This window comes from Misgurnus anguillicaudatus, chromosome 3 (genome assembly GCF_027580225.2).
Source record: "Misgurnus anguillicaudatus chromosome 3, ASM2758022v2, whole genome shotgun sequence".
NCBI classification, from domain to species: Eukaryota; Metazoa; Chordata; class Actinopteri; order Cypriniformes; family Cobitidae; genus Misgurnus; species Misgurnus anguillicaudatus.
The window spans coordinates 2171857-2191550 of NC_073339.2; the positions used below are offsets into that span (position 1 = coordinate 2171857).

Consider the following 19694-nt stretch of genomic DNA (forward strand, 5'->3'; position numbering starts at 1 on the left):
TGTGTGTGTGTGTGTGTGTGTGGTAATTATCACGTTGTGGTGACCAATTGTCCCCACAAAGATAGGAGTACCAGTATTTTTGTGACCTTGTGGGGACATTTTGAGGTCCCCATGAGAAAACAAACTTATAAATCAAACAGAATGATGTTTCTTGAAAATGTGAAGTAGGAGAAAGGTTTCTGTGATGGTTGGGGTTAGGGAATGGGGTAGGTAAGGGGAATAAAATATACAGTTTGTATGGTATAAAATGCATTACGTCTATGAAATGTCCCCACAAAACATGGAAACCAGAATGTGTGTGTGTGTGTGTGCGCGTGTGTGTGCGTGTGTGTGTGCGTGTGTGTGTGCGTGTGTGAACAGTTTGAATGAAAAAAATATATATTGTACTGGAAATCACAAGACTACAACCGCTGCAAAGGAGGTGTCGTTTTTGTTAATAAAAAACAACAGCGGCATTGTGTAAACAAACCAGCATTTGAAGGGTTAAAATTCTGAAAATTAATGAATGTTTGGTCATTGTGATTCGAGCTGATGCTGGTTAAAAAAATGGCATCAGTGAAAGTGGAAAAAAATATAAATCTATAATATTTTTATGACACTTTTTTGACATGGACATTTTTGTCCTTTATGGACCTGAGAGGTAACTTTTTTTTAAAATGTGATACTGCATAAAAAATATGAATGCATAAAAATGTATGTTGTTGTTAATCATTGACATATCCAAGGCTGTAATACTCAAAGAAAAAAAATCTGCTTAGCATTTAGTAAATTGAAAATCATTAAAAATTGTCTTTTTTTCATAAAAAAACAGCAGTGGCATTGTGTAAACAAACCAGCATTTAAAGGGTTAAAATTCTGAAAATTAATGAATGTTTGGTCATTGTGATTAGAGCTGATGCTGGTTAAAAAAAATGGCATCAGTGAAAGTGGAAAAAAATATAAATCTATAATATTTTTATGACACTTTTTGGACATGGACATTTTTGTCCCCTGTGAACCTATGTGTAACTTTTTTAAATTGATGCACAAGGGTTAAAAAGTGTCTGCTAAGTAGGGCTGGGTATCGATTCAGATGTTCCAGATCGATTCGATTTCGATTCACAGGCTATCAAATCATTTCGATTTCGATTCACAAGCTATCGATTCGATTCCGGTTCTCGGGTAGATTCAACTCAATGGATATAGATTTTATACAAATACTATATTAATAAAAAAGAACAGTGAACAGCAGTTTACAAGTGGGTAATTAATAAAAAAAATTAAAAGCCACAACACTAACGTTGTCGTCTTGCTTGCGACTTTGACTTTTTATGTGAAGGTGGCATCAACGTCCATGAAGCACCTGAAACCGCCATTTTAAGTACTGAATGAATGAATGACAGGCTCACCACTCGCTCCTTCGTAACCTTGCGCAAGGCAAAAAAGAGGGTGACATCTAGTGAAGAAGACTAGTAATTAGATTAAAGTTAATCTTATGTTCAATGTTTGTGGAAATAAATATGAAAGAAAAAATCGATTCTGCACTTTGAGAATCGATTTTGAATCGACCACGTAAAAAAATACTTGATCGATTTTTTTCCCCCCAGCCCTACTGCTAAGTCAGTCATTTTTGTTGTCACTTATTCGCAATACAGCACATCCTTGAACACACAATATAAATATTAAAGCAAAGTAATAATGTATCAACACAACAATGTTAAATTAATGAAAGTTTCTTTTATGTTTACATTTTCAAGGCTGCTGTGCAGTAGGGTTGTGACAATTAATCGGGCAAATTCGCATTTTCTCAATGAATGAATTTGAATGAATTGCAGTGAAATGCCGCCACATCCAAAAGCCAGGGGGTGCTCTCGTGCAAAAACTCCAATTGTGCCACAGAAGAAGTATCATTACAAAACGCTATTCCAGGAAATATCTAAAGGCACGCTGTTCTTCAGATTGTTTCAAGTATTTCCATGATAATAGAGATATTTTGAATGATTGTGTTTGACGAGTGTTGCTTTTTTAAATGCACGTTATAAACGAGTCAAACTCGTAGTGATTTTGGATTAATCACAGAGCTGTAGTACACGCACAAGCTGTGCATGAAACACCGAATAGATTCAGAATCGATTTATTTTTAATGGGAATGCGATGCATCGATGCACATCCCTACTGTGCAGTGATCAACAGAATCAGTGGTTTCAGATGTGTTTTATTTTTATCGTACATTTTTGTCATGTTATAGCGCTGTCTAGTGGTCAAGCTCTGCAATTTTTTGCATGCGACCCCAGACTGGGCCCCGTACATAAGTGTTTCAGATTTGTGGCCTGTACAATGAATAATCTCAGGGTTACAGGATTAGTTTTGACTTGACAAAACCAAACTAATGTGATCAGGCTTTGTCATGAAAGTAGTATTTTTTCTTTGTCAACTCAGGCTTTGATCCGAAACCACACACAGTAAATTATGCGGAGAACAGCATAAGAACAGCCACTGCCTTAGATAAAATCTACTGAAAAAAAAAACATTAAATCTCTCTTATTACAAAACAGACTGTCCCTATTTCTGTCCTTTGTCTGCTTTTTGATAATTAACAGATATTCAGATGTTAATGTTTTATTGAAATTGTTTCATTGCCATTGTGGTGATCAGTATTTCCTTTAGTTAAGCTGTTTGACTCTTCAACGGGATGCCCAGCTGATGCCTGACCAACGATCACCGGCAGAACCCGCTTAATCTCCACTTAATCTCCTTATCCATTTATATGTGTCTATATACATATATATCTCCCAAGGGTTTTTCCCTCCTAGGACTTTTTTTATTTCCTCGGCTACAAAGCCCGGGTTTTTTTTTCTCCTAGGGTTTTTTTACCCCGGGGATGCAGCCTTTTTGGGCTTAACTTAGCTTCCTCTTCTAGACGTTACATTAGTAATACGCTCGCTTATAATGTCGAGTCATAGCCGCAACAAATTTTTCTGCTTATGCTATCGTGTATTATGTTGTGCTATCTGTCGTTTTTCTGTGCTTTTCAATGCTTCTATTAATGTAAAGCTGCTTTGAAACAATTAACTATTGTGAAAAGCGCTATATAAATAAAATTGAATTGAATTGAAATTGAATTCTTGACTTTTTTCAGTGAGCGGAGTCTCAGAGGCCCCTCCCATGGCGCTAATGTCCGCCTGAATGTCTCGAATGACTAGAATTTCACACACGAGTGAAGCGAGTGCACTCAAGCTGTTCAGGCGTCCAGCTACGCGCGAATAGCGCGTTTTTGCTGCCTCTACCGCGGCTGGTGGGAATGCACCATAAGTTTTCAGACGCAGCCATTAGGTGTGTTCGACTTCATGTGGCACCGCGCAGACCGATCGGCGGGCTGACTTAAAGCAGTGCATGCCGGTTAGTAATTTTGTCCGGGCTGAAGGCACGTGACTGTGTCATATTCAATTCAATTTTATTTATATAGCGCTTTTCACAATTGGTGATTGTTTCAAAGCAGCTTTACATTAATAGAAGCAGTGGAAAGCACAGAAAATCGACAGATAGCACAACATAATACACAATGCGTATTATGCTGCGGCTATGAATCAACATTATAAGCGTGCGTATTACTAATGTATTGGTGCTAAGTTAAGCCCAAGAAGGCTGGCTCTCCGGGTTGAAAAACCCCCTAGGAGAAAAAAAACCCCAGGCTTTTAGCCGGGGAAGTAAAAAAAGTCCTAGGAGGGAAAAACCCTTGGGAGATATATATATGTATACATTGAAACGGATTAGGAGATTAAGCGGAGGTTAAGCGGGTTCTGCCGGTGGTCGTTGGTCAGGCATCAGCTGGGAGTCTCCTATAAGGTCAGCCAGTAGATCAGATGTGTGCCGACTTTAAATGGTTTTAAAGTACCGCGAGAGTGTTTCGAGAGTAGCTGGCTAGCTCAGCCAGCGCAGCCTCTCCAGAGAGGCTGCACGGAGTTCTGATGACAACGCAGCTCTTCGTGATTGGTTGCCTCACTGATGACAATGAACACATGGTTTCATGTTTAATCCAATCTTCAGTTCAACGAATAAACATTAGAAATTCATGTTTTTATAACAGGAAAAAACACGCTAATATGCATAAATATGTTATATTGTGTTGTGTAATAAAATAAAAAGTAGCAAAATACCAAACTTTATTGATGTAGGCTTGTTTCCGTTATTTTTGGGCATACAGTATAAGCAGCAATTAAAATATTTGATATAAAATTTGCAACTTTTTATTAAAAGGTTTGTTTTATCCAATTCAGGTAATAATTTAGTATTAAGTAAAGGGGGTATATGCCGAACTTCACGTGACCAAACCGGAAAACTGGGTTGATCTCTTCAGGTTGCCATCATGTGTAATCGTAGCTTGTTATTGTTATTCGTAGTATTATTTTTTTGTTGAGAGCTGACGTATCATCGCGGTTGTAACTCCCAGAATTTGTACCAGATTTCACATGGTTTGGTTATATGCAAGTTACGTTAGTTATGATGGCATAATATTATAAATGGTTTTTAAAAATTGCGATATATCCCCTGTAACAACAGGTAATTTATTGGGAAGCGATCTAACTTTAAGCAGTCCAAATTTTATCATCATTTGGTATATTATTTCCTAATGTTATATTAATCAGATTTTCAGATAATCAGGACAGGAAATGAAGTGGTGTTGAATAAAATAAAGATGATTTATTGAATAATCTTCGTCTGAGTAGAAGCAGATTTAAGGGGACATCAAAACATTCTCATGACATTAATAAAAACCTTGAGATTAAGACCATTGGAAACTCAAATCAGCATTAAACGATAATACAGCGCCAACATAAGATTTAAACAATATTAAGAAAAATAAAGCAATATCACTCAAGAAGGAGTGTGATGTAGCTATAAGTGTATTTTACTCGTCCACACTATGAGACACAATTTCACAAAGGTTTACACATCAGTAGCTCTGATCTGAAGAGGGAATAGGACACAGGGATGATTCATTCATCCATGAATTTACGACCTAGGGAGTTAGGGAACTGATTAAGACATAAAAAAGTCTTTAAAACAGCGTTTGTACAACTGAATGTGTGACCATCCGCTCTGTTTGCAACTTTTTCCAGGCACAGATGTGTGAGTGAGGAAGATTTTATTAATGAAAATATAAAGGAATCAAGTATAATCTATATGAATAGAACCATCAAGTTATTTTACCATTATGTTTTGTGGAGACACATATCTGGTTTTGATAAAGGTCACGGATTGCGTGCGATGCAAGGCTTAATAACTGCTGATATGGTTCTGCAAAACTACCTTGGCTTTTATGTCTGACAATTAAGTCAATTCTGTTTGAAAATAAAACATTTTTCTTACAGAACCAAAAAGAAAACCACAACAATCAGTGACCATACGGCTGGACTGGTTCACACCTCCCACACTCAATCTAAAATCAACAGTGGCTGAATTAAAGGACTAATACTAATGGAATATCTCACGGCTATCAGCCAATCAGATTCAAGTACCAGAAAGAACTGTTGTATAATGTAGAATGAAATGAATATAATAGAAAAATAATAAAACATGAATGATAAAATTAATTAATGATGAATGAAATAAAGAAATCACAAATGTATGTTTCTACTCAGATCTATTAAATGAAATATTTGGTCTTTTTATTATATGTAGATATTGGGCAGATGCTTTTATTTATAGTGGCTTACATTGCATTTGAGGTATACATGTTATCAGTGTGTGTGTTCTTAGAAGCCAAAACCTTTGATCTCCCAACACGACGACTTCCATAAAGAAGACAGAAATATCATCAGAAATCACTTCACTTCAACACTAAACCACATGAAAACTCAATAAAACACTGGGTTTGACTGACTCTCAAACAGTCATTATGATGATTTCAGTGTAGTTTGTTCTTCAGTATGTTTCTTCTGATGATTGTGAAAACCTCCAAAATAAGCATATCTCTTTCCACAGATCGAGCAGACGTAAGGTTTCTCACCCGTATGAACTCTCTGGTGTGACAATAAATGGGCATGTCGACTGAAAGTCTTCCCACAAACATCACAGTGATGAGGTTTCTCTCCAGTGTGAACTCTCTGATGAACTCTGAAATGAGATGACTGAGTAAATTTCTTCCCACATTGAGAGCAGACGTAAGGTTTCTCTCCAGTGTGAACTCTCTGGTGGGTTTTTAAGTGAACTGACTGAGCAAACGTCTTCTCACACTGAGAGCATTTGTAAGGTTTTTCACCTGTATGATTTCTCTGGTGCTTTATTAAGTTACCCTGTTGCCTAAAACTCTTCCCACAAACACTACAGTGATGAGGTTTCTCTCCAGTATGAACTCTCTGATGAAGTCTAACATAACTTTGAGTAGAGAAGCTCTTACCACATTGAGGGCAGAAGTAAGGTTTCTCTCCTGTGTGAATTCTCTCATGGTCTATCAGCTGAGCTTTCTTACAGAAACGTTTATCACAGTGTGAACATTGAAAGAGTTTCTCTTCAGAGTGAATTTTCTGGTGTGATTTTAATGAACTTGCATGCCTAAAGGCTTTGTCACATTCACTGCACTGATACGGTCTCTCATTGGTGTGTATACGCACATGACTCTTTAGATAATGTTTGTGGCTGAATGTCTTCTCACAGTGAGGACACTCGTATGGTTTTTCTCCTGTGTGAATTCTCTGATGAGAATCAAGATGTCCTTTTGTGCTGAAGTAATGGCCACATTCAGTGCAGTAGAAAGACTTTTCATCACTGTGTGATTTAATGTGAACTTTCAGCTGAGATAAGACGACAAAATTCTTCCCACACTGCTGACAGTGAAACTGCCTCTTCTTCTTCTTCTTCTCTTTGTGATCTTCTGAATGAAGTTTCTTCTCTTGTAAGGTAGTAAAGCTGATCTCAGATCTCCTGCAGGTGAAGAGTTTCTGTTCTGTGTGTTTTCTCTCATGTCTCTCTAAATGTCTTTCTTTTGATGTGGAGGACAGTATTTCTCCATTCAAACATAATTCACTCTTCACATCTGAAAGAAAAATGAAATAATTCCATTATTTTATTTAATAATAATTATAATTTGTTACATTTATTTAGCGCTTTTCTGCAGCATGTGTTTGCATGTCGACGCGGACGACGACACAACAGTACAAATGAAAACCGACGCACTACTATAACGAGTTCTTAAGATCTAAGAGCGCGGGAACTCGCCTGAATAGGGATAACGGTGCTGTACTTCTCCCACAGCGTACACAGAATAAAAGCACATAAAATAACATTTATTTATAAAACACAAATTTTACTTGGCGGCTGCAATTTCATTTTTTTATGCAGGAAACGTCTGCTGTGTAATCAGATGATGTCTGCACTGTTTCACTTTGACTGTAACAAACTGCTATTAAAATCTTGATTCCCCGATTTAAATACAATTAAAATCGCGTCAAAACGTAAATTCAAATTAATTGAAAGAAAAAACAAAAAAGGGAAAATCACCCAGCCATATTACCAGCCCTGTTCGTACTAAAGCAAATACAAGCACTAAAAAAATAATTAACTTAGTGAAAGTGAAGAGTCAAGAGCCCAACTGAAACAAATACTGATCACCATAATAATGGTTTGTTGAAATTTTACATTTAATTACAAAATTTAATGGAGGGTGCAAACATGACATTGACAAAGTAACAGTTTTTAGCATTGATTCGTTGGTTTTGGTCTTGTCCTTTGCTATCTGGGAGGGCATTGCACATAAAAAAAGCACAATTTAGAAACGTACGTAGCAGCTAAAAGTATAATTTTTGTCAATATATATATATATATATATATATATATATATATATATATATATATATATATATATATATATATATATATATATACACATACCTGACGTAAGAAAATCGTCATCGTCCGTGTGATTTTCCTCTTCTGTCTTTATCTCGGTTTGGTTTCCACAGTCGATGAGTTTGACTGAACACATGTTGAGTTTGGTCTGCAGGATCTGCTGCTGTTCTCCAGCGTTACAGACAGATTCCAGAGACTCTGTGGAGGTTTGATCAGTAGATTCATCATCCTGTAAGTCCTGATCAGTTCCTGATTTACAGCACATCACATCCATCTCATCAAAAACACTAAAATACACAGCGACAAGATTCTGTTTACACTCAATAAAACACTCAAGAGAAAAAAACACTGAGGATACACATGACACGTGAGCTCTTTCTTTCTTTTCTTTCTTTAGTGGGTTTATTGGCGGACTAAAGAGCTGCAGAGCGCCTCCTGCTGTACTGGAGAGAAAAGACGCGAATCCCTTGCGTGTGTTTGAGCACAAGAAGCCTGCATAATGTTTGCTGTGACAGCGAATAAATTTGATATTTGGCATCTATGAACAATAATGTATTTATATACAGAATATAATTACGGTGTTGACATGCAGATTATTAGTTGCTTCAGTTTAATTCAGAGTATTCATTTGATTTGGTGTATGTTTAGTGTGTCAGTCCCTCTGTCTATTCGACCAATCAATCACAAATCATCACTTTATGCTTCTCTCTCAGTGGATGAGCTGAATCAAATCTGCTGTCATCTACAGTTAGATACATTTTACAGAGACCAGTCATTAGACTTTTAAGAACTTTTGGGATACTTTTATCAAGAGAAAAAGTACCAGGCAGATATAGAAGTTTGAACAAAAGGGTGAGTAGTAAGGAGTTGCGCACTGAGGTCGAAGTGCTGCAAAGTGCTCTTCCGCCATACCATATAGATCTCATTTTTTTTATCTGCTTAAAAAATCTTTTTATCTGCTTTATCTGTTTAATATCTCCAGAAGATGGCAGTCAAACCGCCACTAAAACCAACGAAGAGACACAAACATCAACCGCTGCGAGTTTACAAATTAACTTGTTATTACTCTGGTACATCAAATATCACAAAAAAAAACGATTATAAATAACAGCAGATAATAACAGGAGTTAAACAATCTCGTAAACGGTGTAACCGCAACAGTCGATCCTCACTGCTTTACGGACACAAACACCAGGTGCAAAGAACGTAATCCATAACAAAATAAAAGTCCCGCATTTATAAAAGAAATTGGACAGACTTTATACATCTTTAAAAAGTTATGAATATTAACATGTACATTTATACAAAACCCCCAAAAAAATTGTGTATCGTAGCTGCACATTATAAAGACAAATCTATAGAGCGACATTGCTTAAATCTTCCACTAGATGTCGAAAAATAGATGTTGAGAAATTTGGCTTTCCTTATGATGTCATAAGGATATCTAATTAGAATAATACAGCCCCCTTAAAGGGGACATATTATGAAAATCTGACTTTTTCCATGTTCAACTGCTATAATTGTGTTCCCAGTGCTTCTACCAACCTAGAAAATGTGAAAAAGATCAACCCAGTAACTTAGTTTTGGTAAACTATTCTCTGCAACTATGTGAAAAAATAGGTAATTGTAATTTGGCCCTTATTGTGATGTCAGAATATGGTAATACCGCCCCCTTTATATCTGCACTATCCAACCACAGCACAGCTATTTAGTACAGAGAGAAAGAGAGAGAGAGAATAATTCATAGCACAATAGAGTTTCAATTGCAACAAACCACCATCATTGTGATCTTTTGTTGCACTTCATCCGCCCATTTGCATTTTAAAGGACACACCCAAAACGACACAGTTTTGCTCAGACCCTAGATTTAGATTAAGTTTACATCTTAAAAAAATCTCAAAATATGTCCCCTTTAATGTACACTATCCAACCACAGCACTGCCATTTAGTGCAGAGAGAAAGAAAGAAAGAGAAAATAATTGACAGCACAATTGAGTTTGAATTGCATCAAACCACCATATTTGTGATCAGTGTTTGCACTCCATCAGCTCATTTGCATTTTAAAGGACACACCCAAAACGACTCATTTTTGCTCAAACCTACAAAGTGGCAATGCTAACATTTTCACGCAATGGCCCCTTTAAGAGACAGCTGTGAGTTCAGCACCACAGACAGCAGCAGTCAATCTGAACTCTTACTAATATTCACCACTAGATGGAGACAAAAGATTCAATCACACATAAACTCTGTGCATTTACTGTCTGTGCTGTACTGTCTATTCAAGATCCTACCTTAGATCCTCACGTGCAGAAAGCTTTTATTATTGTGTTTTTTAGTTATTTCCTAATCCTTTATTTACATAATCATCATAATCCTTTTATAATTATTAGTTATCCATATGATTGTTTATTTGATTATTTATTAGTATTTTCAATTTCATTATTTGATCATTTTTATCATTATATTATAATTATTGTTTATTAATTTATTCATTCATTATATTTTTTAATTTTATATGTCTTATTAATTTCATTGGAGTTCAATCTCATATTTGTGAAGTTTCATGAGCTATCCTGTCTGCGTAAGCAGAGATAGATAAGGGAAAGTTTATGCAAGCCCAAGGTGAAATGGGATGTTGCTGTTAAGCAGTATAACGGTGCATGAATTTATGCTCTGCAGATGACGTTTGAAAATTGAGACATTTGCAACTGAAATTGTTCAATAAAAACTCTGTTGCTATGTGCTCTTCTCTAGCTTTAATCAATCAACGTCTTGACTGACAGAAGTCTGTTTAACACCAATTTGGTATTTACGGCTCGGCTGAGTAATTTATATTTTCTGGCGGGATCTGGCATCCAGGGCTGGATCCTAAATATTTTGTCTGGCGCAGAGACCACTGGCCGGTTGCATAAACATAGCCGTGACTTTAAGACTGCATCTTAAGGATGATTCTGACTAACTAGCAATTAGTTAGGGCTAATTAGTCTTATTATTTGGACTTAAATTAGACCAATTTACCCTTCAATGTAACATACTTAAAAGAGTTTTGATCAGTCTTGAAGAAAAAAAAATCATACTTTTAAGACTAGTCTTTTTAAGACTAGTCTTAAAGGTTTATGCAACTGGCCACTGTGATCTAACAAGATTCAACACTAATTATTATAAGTACAAATCATAAATGAGACATCACAAATTTTAACTCAATGATAATCATGTAGATGCAGTCTGAAGCAGAAATGAATATGACCAGTAAGCAGCTCGTACGGAGTGAGATGAGGGTCCTAAAGCCTTTGTGCTTACTTTTGCTAAAGAAACCATTTCCTGTTTTTACTTCACACCTCCATCTGACTCACACCATTGTTTATCACAAGAAAACACAAAGTCACCTCTGGTTACTATAAACATCAAACAAAGTACAGCCACAAAATTGGTTCATCTCTCATTTTACTGTAATTATTTCCATTGGTTTGAAACAGACTGGAAAGTTGAATGGTCAGGTGCCATTTTTAAACCAGTACTTAATATAATGAATAATGATAAGATTTAAACGGCCAGCAGTAGTAGTAAAATTAAACAATTTCAGTTTTTAAAAACTCTTCGGTTAAGCACTTCTGAGTTTTTAATGTGATAAAAAATATACTGTGCCAATATTTACTTTAAGGGGTTTTATTTATTATATGAAATATAATGAAAACCTATAATTGTCACTTTGATCTTTTATACAAAAGTTAATTTTGTCTTGCGTGTCGACTGACAGTAGTGTAGTCGGTTAAAATCTCCTCCTTTTCTGAACGTGTCTGTAACTTCACTGACTGAATCTTCATACTTGTGGAAACTGACAGCAGCGTACAGAAGATCATCAGAGGGGATTGTGGGTTGTGCTGATCCAAGAACTGAAAATATATAATACAAAAATGTAAGAAATAACTAATATTTGTGTGTGTGTGTGTGTGTGTGTGTTTGTGTGTGTGTGTGTGTTATCACCTGGAGTCTTGTTGCATCTTAATTTATAAACAATCGGAGTGATTCCTCCAGTCAGCAGCAGAATCACACAAACACACACAATAATGATCATAGAGAAATCTGAAATTAAACAAACAAAACAGAAAAATATATTCACATGAGTGATATTTACACAAATATACACATGCACTGTACATATTAAACATGCATACACAATACAATCTAACATCTAATCGTTAGCATAACAATTTTCATTATAACATTTGTGGACTCATTTATATTTGTATGTTATTAAAACATGATCTGTTAACCTGTTAAAAACATTTTAATATGCAATTTCTACATACAAAAATGTTAACACTAAATTATAAGTTATAAGTACAGTGATATATTGTAAAACATTTAGCCTGATGCGTTCTGCAGACTGATCATAACCTTTGTTCTCATCTGGTATCATAGTTTGGTTTCCTGAATGTGTCTGTAAAATCTTCACAGCTAAATTTAGACCCTAAACCTTTAAAGTTTTTCCATGGTGAAAAAAAAAAACATTTGTTCATCACACACACAAAAAAACCACAGCGTTTCTGAGGCAACATTTATCATTTTTTATTATTACATATGTTTAACACTTCATGATTATAAATACTAAAAAACGGATTGTTGGTCAATTGTTGATATAAAACCATTTGCAATATTACATTTGTGTTGAGGTTTCACAGATCAGACAGATACAAATACATAAATTATCAACATAAAAATGTCTTCTAGTGTGTTCAACCTAAATAATGCTACACTACAAATGTTTACTCTCTTCAGATTAATTTACTGTGTAAAATATAGACCAAAATAATTTAAATTTATTTTAAATAAATTACAATAACCGTGAAAACAAAGCAGCTGTGTTCACTTCATCATTATTGTTTAATAGTAACTTTTTCTGCAGGACTGCGCCTCATAAACATCATGTCCTGTGGAAGTCACTGATGTTTTTGGTTTCAAAACCCATAACAAACTGTGCATCTTCACTAACCACTAACACAAAAAAACTTCACTAACCCCATGTTCATTTAGACTCATCAAATCTTTCTGCAATCACTAAAATATATATTTACTTTCATATCTGTAAGCTTTCGAATAAAGAAAAAAAATAATATAATCAATAAGACAGTGAATGAAATGACTGTTGTTTTATAAATGATGCAGACTGAATGCCTTCCAGATAGCAAGCAACCATTGAGTCAATGTTAGAAAGTGTTGATTTTTGGCTATGTTCATTGCATAAAATCATGTTTGCACCCTCCATTAATGTTGAAAAAAATAAACATCTATTATGGTGATCGGCGTTTGCTTTAGTTGGGCCCTTTGCGCTTGTGTTTTAATGTCACGTTTTCTTTGGCTGTTATAACAGTGTTTTAAAATACATCAAATAAGATCTTTGGAGATCTGGTCAATTTAATCACCGTAGGTTTGCCAAAAAAAAGAGTGCGTTGTGTTAGTAACGTGTCAAAAAATGTAACTACCAAATCAGTCTCTGACATCATTAATAAGTGTATGGAACTCAATAATGGTGACAGTCAACAAAAGTAAGCTTCATGCAGTTGATCCCAGCTGCAATGCAGTTGATTGTCACCATTGTTGAGGATAAATGAAGATATCTAAGCTTGTCAGCATTCTCTCTGCTTTGTCTCAATGTATTTGTAAAGCAGAACTTTTATAACAGCCAATAAACGAGAAACTAGGACAGCATAATGTTGTTTCATCATGAAAAGCAACCAACCACACATTACCCTTGAACAATATTTATTTTTAAACTGTGCAGATGAAGAAGAAAAAAATTAACTTGGTGAAAGTCAAGGGCCCAATTCAAGCAAACACACAGGATGCTGAAGTGATATTGAATATTAACATTGACAAATCAACAGTTTCTAACATTGATTCAAAAGTCTTGTTTTTTGCTATCTGTGTTAGCAGCTCTCTAACATTTCATACAGTAAAAATATTTTACATTTGCTAAGTGGGGTGACAAATATAATAGAAGGAAATAAAATTCTCTCACCTCTTGTGACGTTTAACTTGACTTTAGTGATGATGTGAGATCCACACCAGTATATCCCAGAATCCTCTTCTCTCAGATGGCTGATGTTTACAGTAAAGACTCCAGCAGATGTTTCATCATCTCTCATTGACTGTAATGAAAGTCCATCATTTATACACATTGAGGGTTCATGTGCCTTACAGAAGAGTTTCTGATATTCAGCATGATGTTTACACTGAATTGACATGTCGTCTCCTTCACGTTTATTCAAGATCATCTCTAAAAAACCATCAGTTTTAATATCAGCACAGAAGTTTCAGTCACATGTGATATTCATATTCAGTGAAAATGTTGCTCACCCTCGTTCATGATAATAATCAGATGGGTGTAAAGATAAATCACATCTGTTTCTAATCTCACTGTACAGCAGTATTTCCCAGCATCCTCTGCTGTCAATCCAGTGATGTTCACAGTAAACACACTTGCTGTCATGTCATCATTCACAGTCAATCTGTTCATCTTCATCTCATCTCTCACAGTCTCAATGAGAGGATTTCTATCTGTAGTGGAGCTCTTACACAGATACTTTGACTTTGATTTATAGATGGGATCATAAGGACAGATGATCAGAGCAGATCCTCCTTCATCTCCAAACACTGGAGGCACTGCAAACACAAACAGATACATGATTAAACTGTGACCATACATGTATATGATAAAACATATTGAGATTTTACTCACTGATCAGATTGAGTTGAACTTTAGTGGTCAGAGAGATGAAAGTTAAATCTCTCTCAGTGGTTTCTGCTCCACACCAGTAAACTCCAGCATCTCTCACAGTCACATTACTGATGGTCACAGTAAAAACACTTTTAGGAGATAAATCGTTCAGTTTAACTTTAGATGTGTTGATGTTTTGGCAGATGTGATTTTCATCCTCTTTACAGAAGAGTTTTGAGACGTGATGTTCCTCTGGGATCTGACAGCTAATATTGACTTCATCACCAACATAAACAGATTTATTCACCCACCAGTGTGTCAGCGCTGGAAACCAAATTACACACACATTGAAATCTTGTTTAAATTTATATGAATGAAATAAATGATGTCAAATTCATCCTCACCCTGTTTAATGTCCATCTGTATTTCAGTGAAGCTCTCAGTATATTGAGATAATTTCACTCCACACCTGTATGTACCAGCATCTCCAGCATTCAGATCTCTAAAATACACCATCAAGACTCCTGCTGTGGTGTCATCATATAGAGAAACATCTCCATTCTTCATCCATTGATCCTGAACTGATGGAGATTTTCTCTCAGAACATCCATCTGATTCTTTACACAGATATTTTGGGTTATTTTTGTATTGAGGGTGATGACACTTGAAGATGATTTGACCTGCTGAGTATCCGCTCACTTTGACCACACCCATTTTACCTGTCAATCACAAATATCACATCTGCATTTTATTACATCTGAATGAATCAAATATTACAGCAGCAAATTGACATGAGATGTTATTGAAAGTTTGTTTTACTCACTTATAATGTTGAGATGAACAGCAGTAATAATGAAGTAACTGTAAGAGTCTCTGTAACGCTGAACTCCACATAAATAAACTCCTGAATCTTCTGATCTCACATCAGTAATTGTTATGATTATTTGTCCTTTATCTGTGTAATCATTTACACTGAATCTTCCTTTATTTTTCCCCATATTGGTTTTAGTTTTGTAAATCATTTCAATGGAATTTTTGTTCTCTTTGAATACAGCCTTGACATCTCCAAAATGATTCTGTGAATATTCACATTTAATAACAGCAGTTCGTTTCATTTTTGCTTCCAACATGGACATGAAACAACAGGAATCTGTCATTCACAAAGAACATATACATTATAAAATGTGAGTTTGATGTATTTTGTTTTGTGGGGAAATAAGGATGTTGAGCTAAACAGCAGATTACCAGTACAATTACAAAAAACCCATCTGAATATAAATACATTTACATCAGACTTTGCTAAATATTCTGTATATACTGCATTTTTGTCACAATAACTCACCTTTATTCACATCCAGATTCATTTCAAAAACATCTGAGCCATCAACACCAATCCGGTATCTTCCAGAATCCTCTGTGTTCAGATCTTTGATGTAGATCATAAGTTTTCCGTTTTTGTTAGAATACAGAGTGAATTTTCCTTCATTAATCCACTGAACATGTTTTTTATAGTTTATTATGTTTCTGTGTGGATTTAGTTTAGTCACATATGTAAAACAGTCTCTACACCAAGGTTTCTGTGAATCCACTAGAACACTTCCTCCAGAATATCCAATCACATCAAAGCATCTAACGGCACCTGTCAATCAGATTCATACTGTGAGAAAGCTCATCTAGTCCTTTCATTTGTCTGTAGAGTTATATAAATGAGTCAGATGAAATAAGTGTATGATGACATTAGTAAGCAGATGACATAATGAGTGCTCAGGACAGAAAGAGAAAAGTTGTGACCTGAGATGATGAAGAAAGTGAAGATGAGGAGGATCTTCATTGTGAGTTGAGGATGTTGATCTTCTTGATGCTAAATGTTCTCTGTGTGTCTCTACACATCTGACTGCTCTTCAGTTTCTTCCTCTTTATTCAGATCTTATCAGTGTCAATCATCTTTACTGGCCCCGCCCACAATCAGTAGTGACTGAATGCTGCATTCATCACAGTCAAACAGCGCCTCTAGTGAACAACACTCTTACTGCACTACACTCAACTCAACTCAATGCTGTTTAATACACATTTACAAATTGTAAGAGCCATATGTCATAGTTTTATTTGTTAATTCAGTAAAAAACTGTGATTAATGAGCAAATGTGTAATTTGATATATTGGAACACTTTTATTTTGAAGCTCCAATAAGATAATTTGTCGGATTGACCTAGTTTTGAGAGAAAGAAAGATTGAAGCATCACAGTTTTTTGACCTGTAACATTAGTTATTTTTTCAGTATTTTTGTTAATAAATACATTTAAAGAGGCACTCCACAATGTGCTCATTTTCCAGCTCTCCTAGAGTTAAAAATTTGATTTTTACTGTTTTGAAATCCATTCAGCTGATCTCTGGGTCTTAAAACATTGGCACAGTGTTCAAAGTTAAAATAACAGTTTGATTTGTTGTCTGAGATGAAAGAACATTTTAATTTTTATTACATTAAAACTGTTTAACTGAGGAGTTATTGAAAACTGATTTTTTTAAAAAGCCAGATGGCATGAAATTCACCATTGTACACACATATAAATCACTAGAAATCTGAAATCGCTGTACACACACACACACACACACACACACACACACACACACACACACACACACACACACACACACACACACACACAAATTCCTGTTTAATTCTAAAAGCATTTTGTTCAGGAACAGACTCATGCACACTTTCTGTTAGCTGCCTTGACATGTCAAGATCACATATATCCCAGCACATAGAGCCTTTTTTAACAGAGTACCAACACATCTCGACTGTGTCTGTTCCTCGAACAAATAAATACAGAGCACCGTTTACCTCGTCTCGTACAAATCTTATTAACATAAAATTAGAACACAATACATTAACAGATGAAACTCAAATGTTAAAATTCGGCCTTCTTAACATCAGATCACTTACCAACAAAGAACCAATTATCAATGAAATAATTACTGACCAAAACTTAGATGCACTCTGTTTAACAGAAACCTGGCTTAAAGCAGACGATTACACCAGTTTAAACGAATCCACCCCACAAGACTATTATTATAAACATGTTCCTCGTCTAAAAGGGAGAGGGGGTGGTGTAGCTACAATATATAATAAAATATTCAAAGTAAACCATAAATCCAACCTAAAATTTAATTCGTTTGAAATAATACTGTTAAATATGGAAATAACTGATCGCAACAACAAACGTCTTTCGTTCATTTTAGCTACCATATATAGGCCTCTGGGCCACCACACAGATTTTCTTAAAGAAATAGCAGACTTCCTATCTGAGCTTACAGTCACTGTAGATAAAGCTCTTATCGTTGGTGATTTTAATATCCATGTGGATAATCCAAAAGATGCATTAGGACGTGCGTTTATGGATGTTCTAAATTCTCTCGGCATTAAACAAAACGTGTCAGGGCCCACGCATTCTCGTAATCACACACTAGACTTAATTCTGTCACTCGGACTCAATACTAATGACATGGAAATATCACCCCAGAGCGATGCCGTTTCAGACCATTGCCTTCTGTCATACACAATACTTCTAGATAGGACCGCTCAGTCTACAACATGCTACAGATTAGCCAGAACAATACTTTCCACCACTAAAGATAGCTTTATTAGCACTCTTCCAGACCTGTCTCAAATGAAACATGTAGCAGATAATCAGGAAGATCTAGATATTATAATAGAAAACCTGAAAAACGTCTGCTCTAGCACGTTGGATGCCGTTGCTCCCATACGAAAAAAGAGAATCAAAGAAAAACCGCCAGCTCCATGGTATGACCATCATACTGCAGCCCTAAAAAAAGTAGCTAGAAAAATGGAAAGAAACTACCGAAAGCACAAAGTTAGAGGTATGGCGTTCAGCATGGAAAGAGAGTGTTCAACACTACAGACAGGCTATTAAAACTGCCAGATCTACCTATCTCAGTACGCTTATTAAAGAAAATCATAACAACCCTCGTTTTCTATTTAGCACAGTTGCGAAACTGACTAGAAACAAAGAACAAACAGAAACCAATAGTAAACTCCAACACAATAGTGATGACTTCATGAACTTCTTTACTAACAAAATTATGTTTATTAGGGAAAACATAGAAACTACGCAAGCAGCCACCACTCTACCCAATAGTACATTTTCCACTAGATTACCAAACGAACATCTTGAGTCATTTAATCCTACTACAATAGAAAAGCTCTCTAAACTAATAACGTCATCCAAATCATCGTCCTGTATACTAGACCCCGTTCCCACAAAATTACTAAAAGAGGTATTTCATGTAGTGTCAGACACGGTACTTAATAACTTTAACTCATCTCTAGAATTAGGATACGTTCCAACAGCTTTCAAACTAGCAGTTATTAAACCGCTCATTAAAAAGCAAAACCTTGACCAGGGAGATCTTAATAACTTTAGACCAATCTCAAATCTACCTTTTCTTTCTAAAATATTAGAAAAAATAGTGGCAAGCCAGCTACACACATTCGTAGAAAATAATAATACATATGAAAAGTTCCAATCAGGATTCAGGCCCCACCATAGCACAGAGACAGCGCTGCTTAGAGTTACAAATGACCTCCTATTAACATCCGATCGTGGTGAAATCTCAATCCTTATATTACTAGACCTTAGTGCAGCCTTTGACACAATAGATCACACAATCTTACTCAATAGACTAGAAAACTATGTTGGCATCAGTGGTCAGGCGTTAGCCTGGTTCAGATCGTATCTAACCAATCGATATCACTTTGTTTATGTAAATGAGGAAGAGTCATATCACTCCCCCGTTAAATACGGCATACCTCAGGGATCAGTTCTAGGCCCTATCCTATTCTCGTTATATATGTTACCTCTAGGAGACATTATCAGGAAACATAACATAAGTTTTCACTGCTATGCGGATGATACCCAGCTTTACATCTCGTCGCATCCTAACGAAACCCACCAGTTTTCTAAGCTAACAGACTGCATTAGTGATATTAGGGACTGGATGGCACAAAACTTTCTTATGCTAAACTCCAATAAGACAGAGATACTTATTATTGAACCGAATCGCTACAAACCTAATATGTCAGATTACAAGTTCCCCATAGAAGGCTGCACGGTGGTGCCATCTTCCA

The 19694-nt window shown here is 35.7% G+C and overlaps 3 protein-coding genes across 3 annotated transcripts; 1 reads left to right on the forward strand and 2 right to left on the reverse strand.

Moving 5' to 3' along the window:
- Nucleotides 1-5624: 5624 nt before the first annotated feature.
- On the reverse strand, nucleotides 5625-8245 carry LOC129445352 (uncharacterized). Its single transcript, XM_073866425.1, has 2 exons — nucleotides 7870-8245; nucleotides 5625-7015 (listed from the first exon to the last, which is right to left on the reverse strand). Exons 1-2 carry the CDS (start codon nucleotides 8099-8101, stop codon nucleotides 5877-5879), a joined length of 1371 nt encoding a protein of 456 aa, XP_073722526.1. The 5' UTR covers nucleotides 8102-8245; the 3' UTR covers nucleotides 5625-5876.
- Nucleotides 8246-11214: 2969 nt separating this feature from the next.
- LOC129445317 (polymeric immunoglobulin receptor) lies at nucleotides 11215-15259 on the reverse strand. The gene is made up of 6 exons (XM_073866445.1): nucleotides 14950-15259; nucleotides 14567-14869; nucleotides 14185-14490; nucleotides 13847-14104; nucleotides 11812-11910; nucleotides 11215-11720 (listed from the first exon to the last, which is right to left on the reverse strand). Exons 1-6 carry the CDS (start codon nucleotides 15257-15259, stop codon nucleotides 11545-11547), a joined length of 1452 nt encoding a protein of 483 aa, XP_073722546.1. The 3' UTR covers nucleotides 11215-11544.
- Nucleotides 15260-17205: 1946 nt separating this feature from the next.
- On the forward strand, nucleotides 17206-18621 carry LOC141363567 (uncharacterized). The gene has a single exon (XM_073866455.1). The coding sequence runs from the start codon at nucleotides 17284-17286 to the stop codon at nucleotides 18478-18480; it is 1197 nt and encodes a 398-aa protein (XP_073722556.1). The 5' UTR covers nucleotides 17206-17283; the 3' UTR covers nucleotides 18481-18621.
- The last annotated feature ends 1073 nt before the right edge of the window (nucleotides 18622-19694 follow it).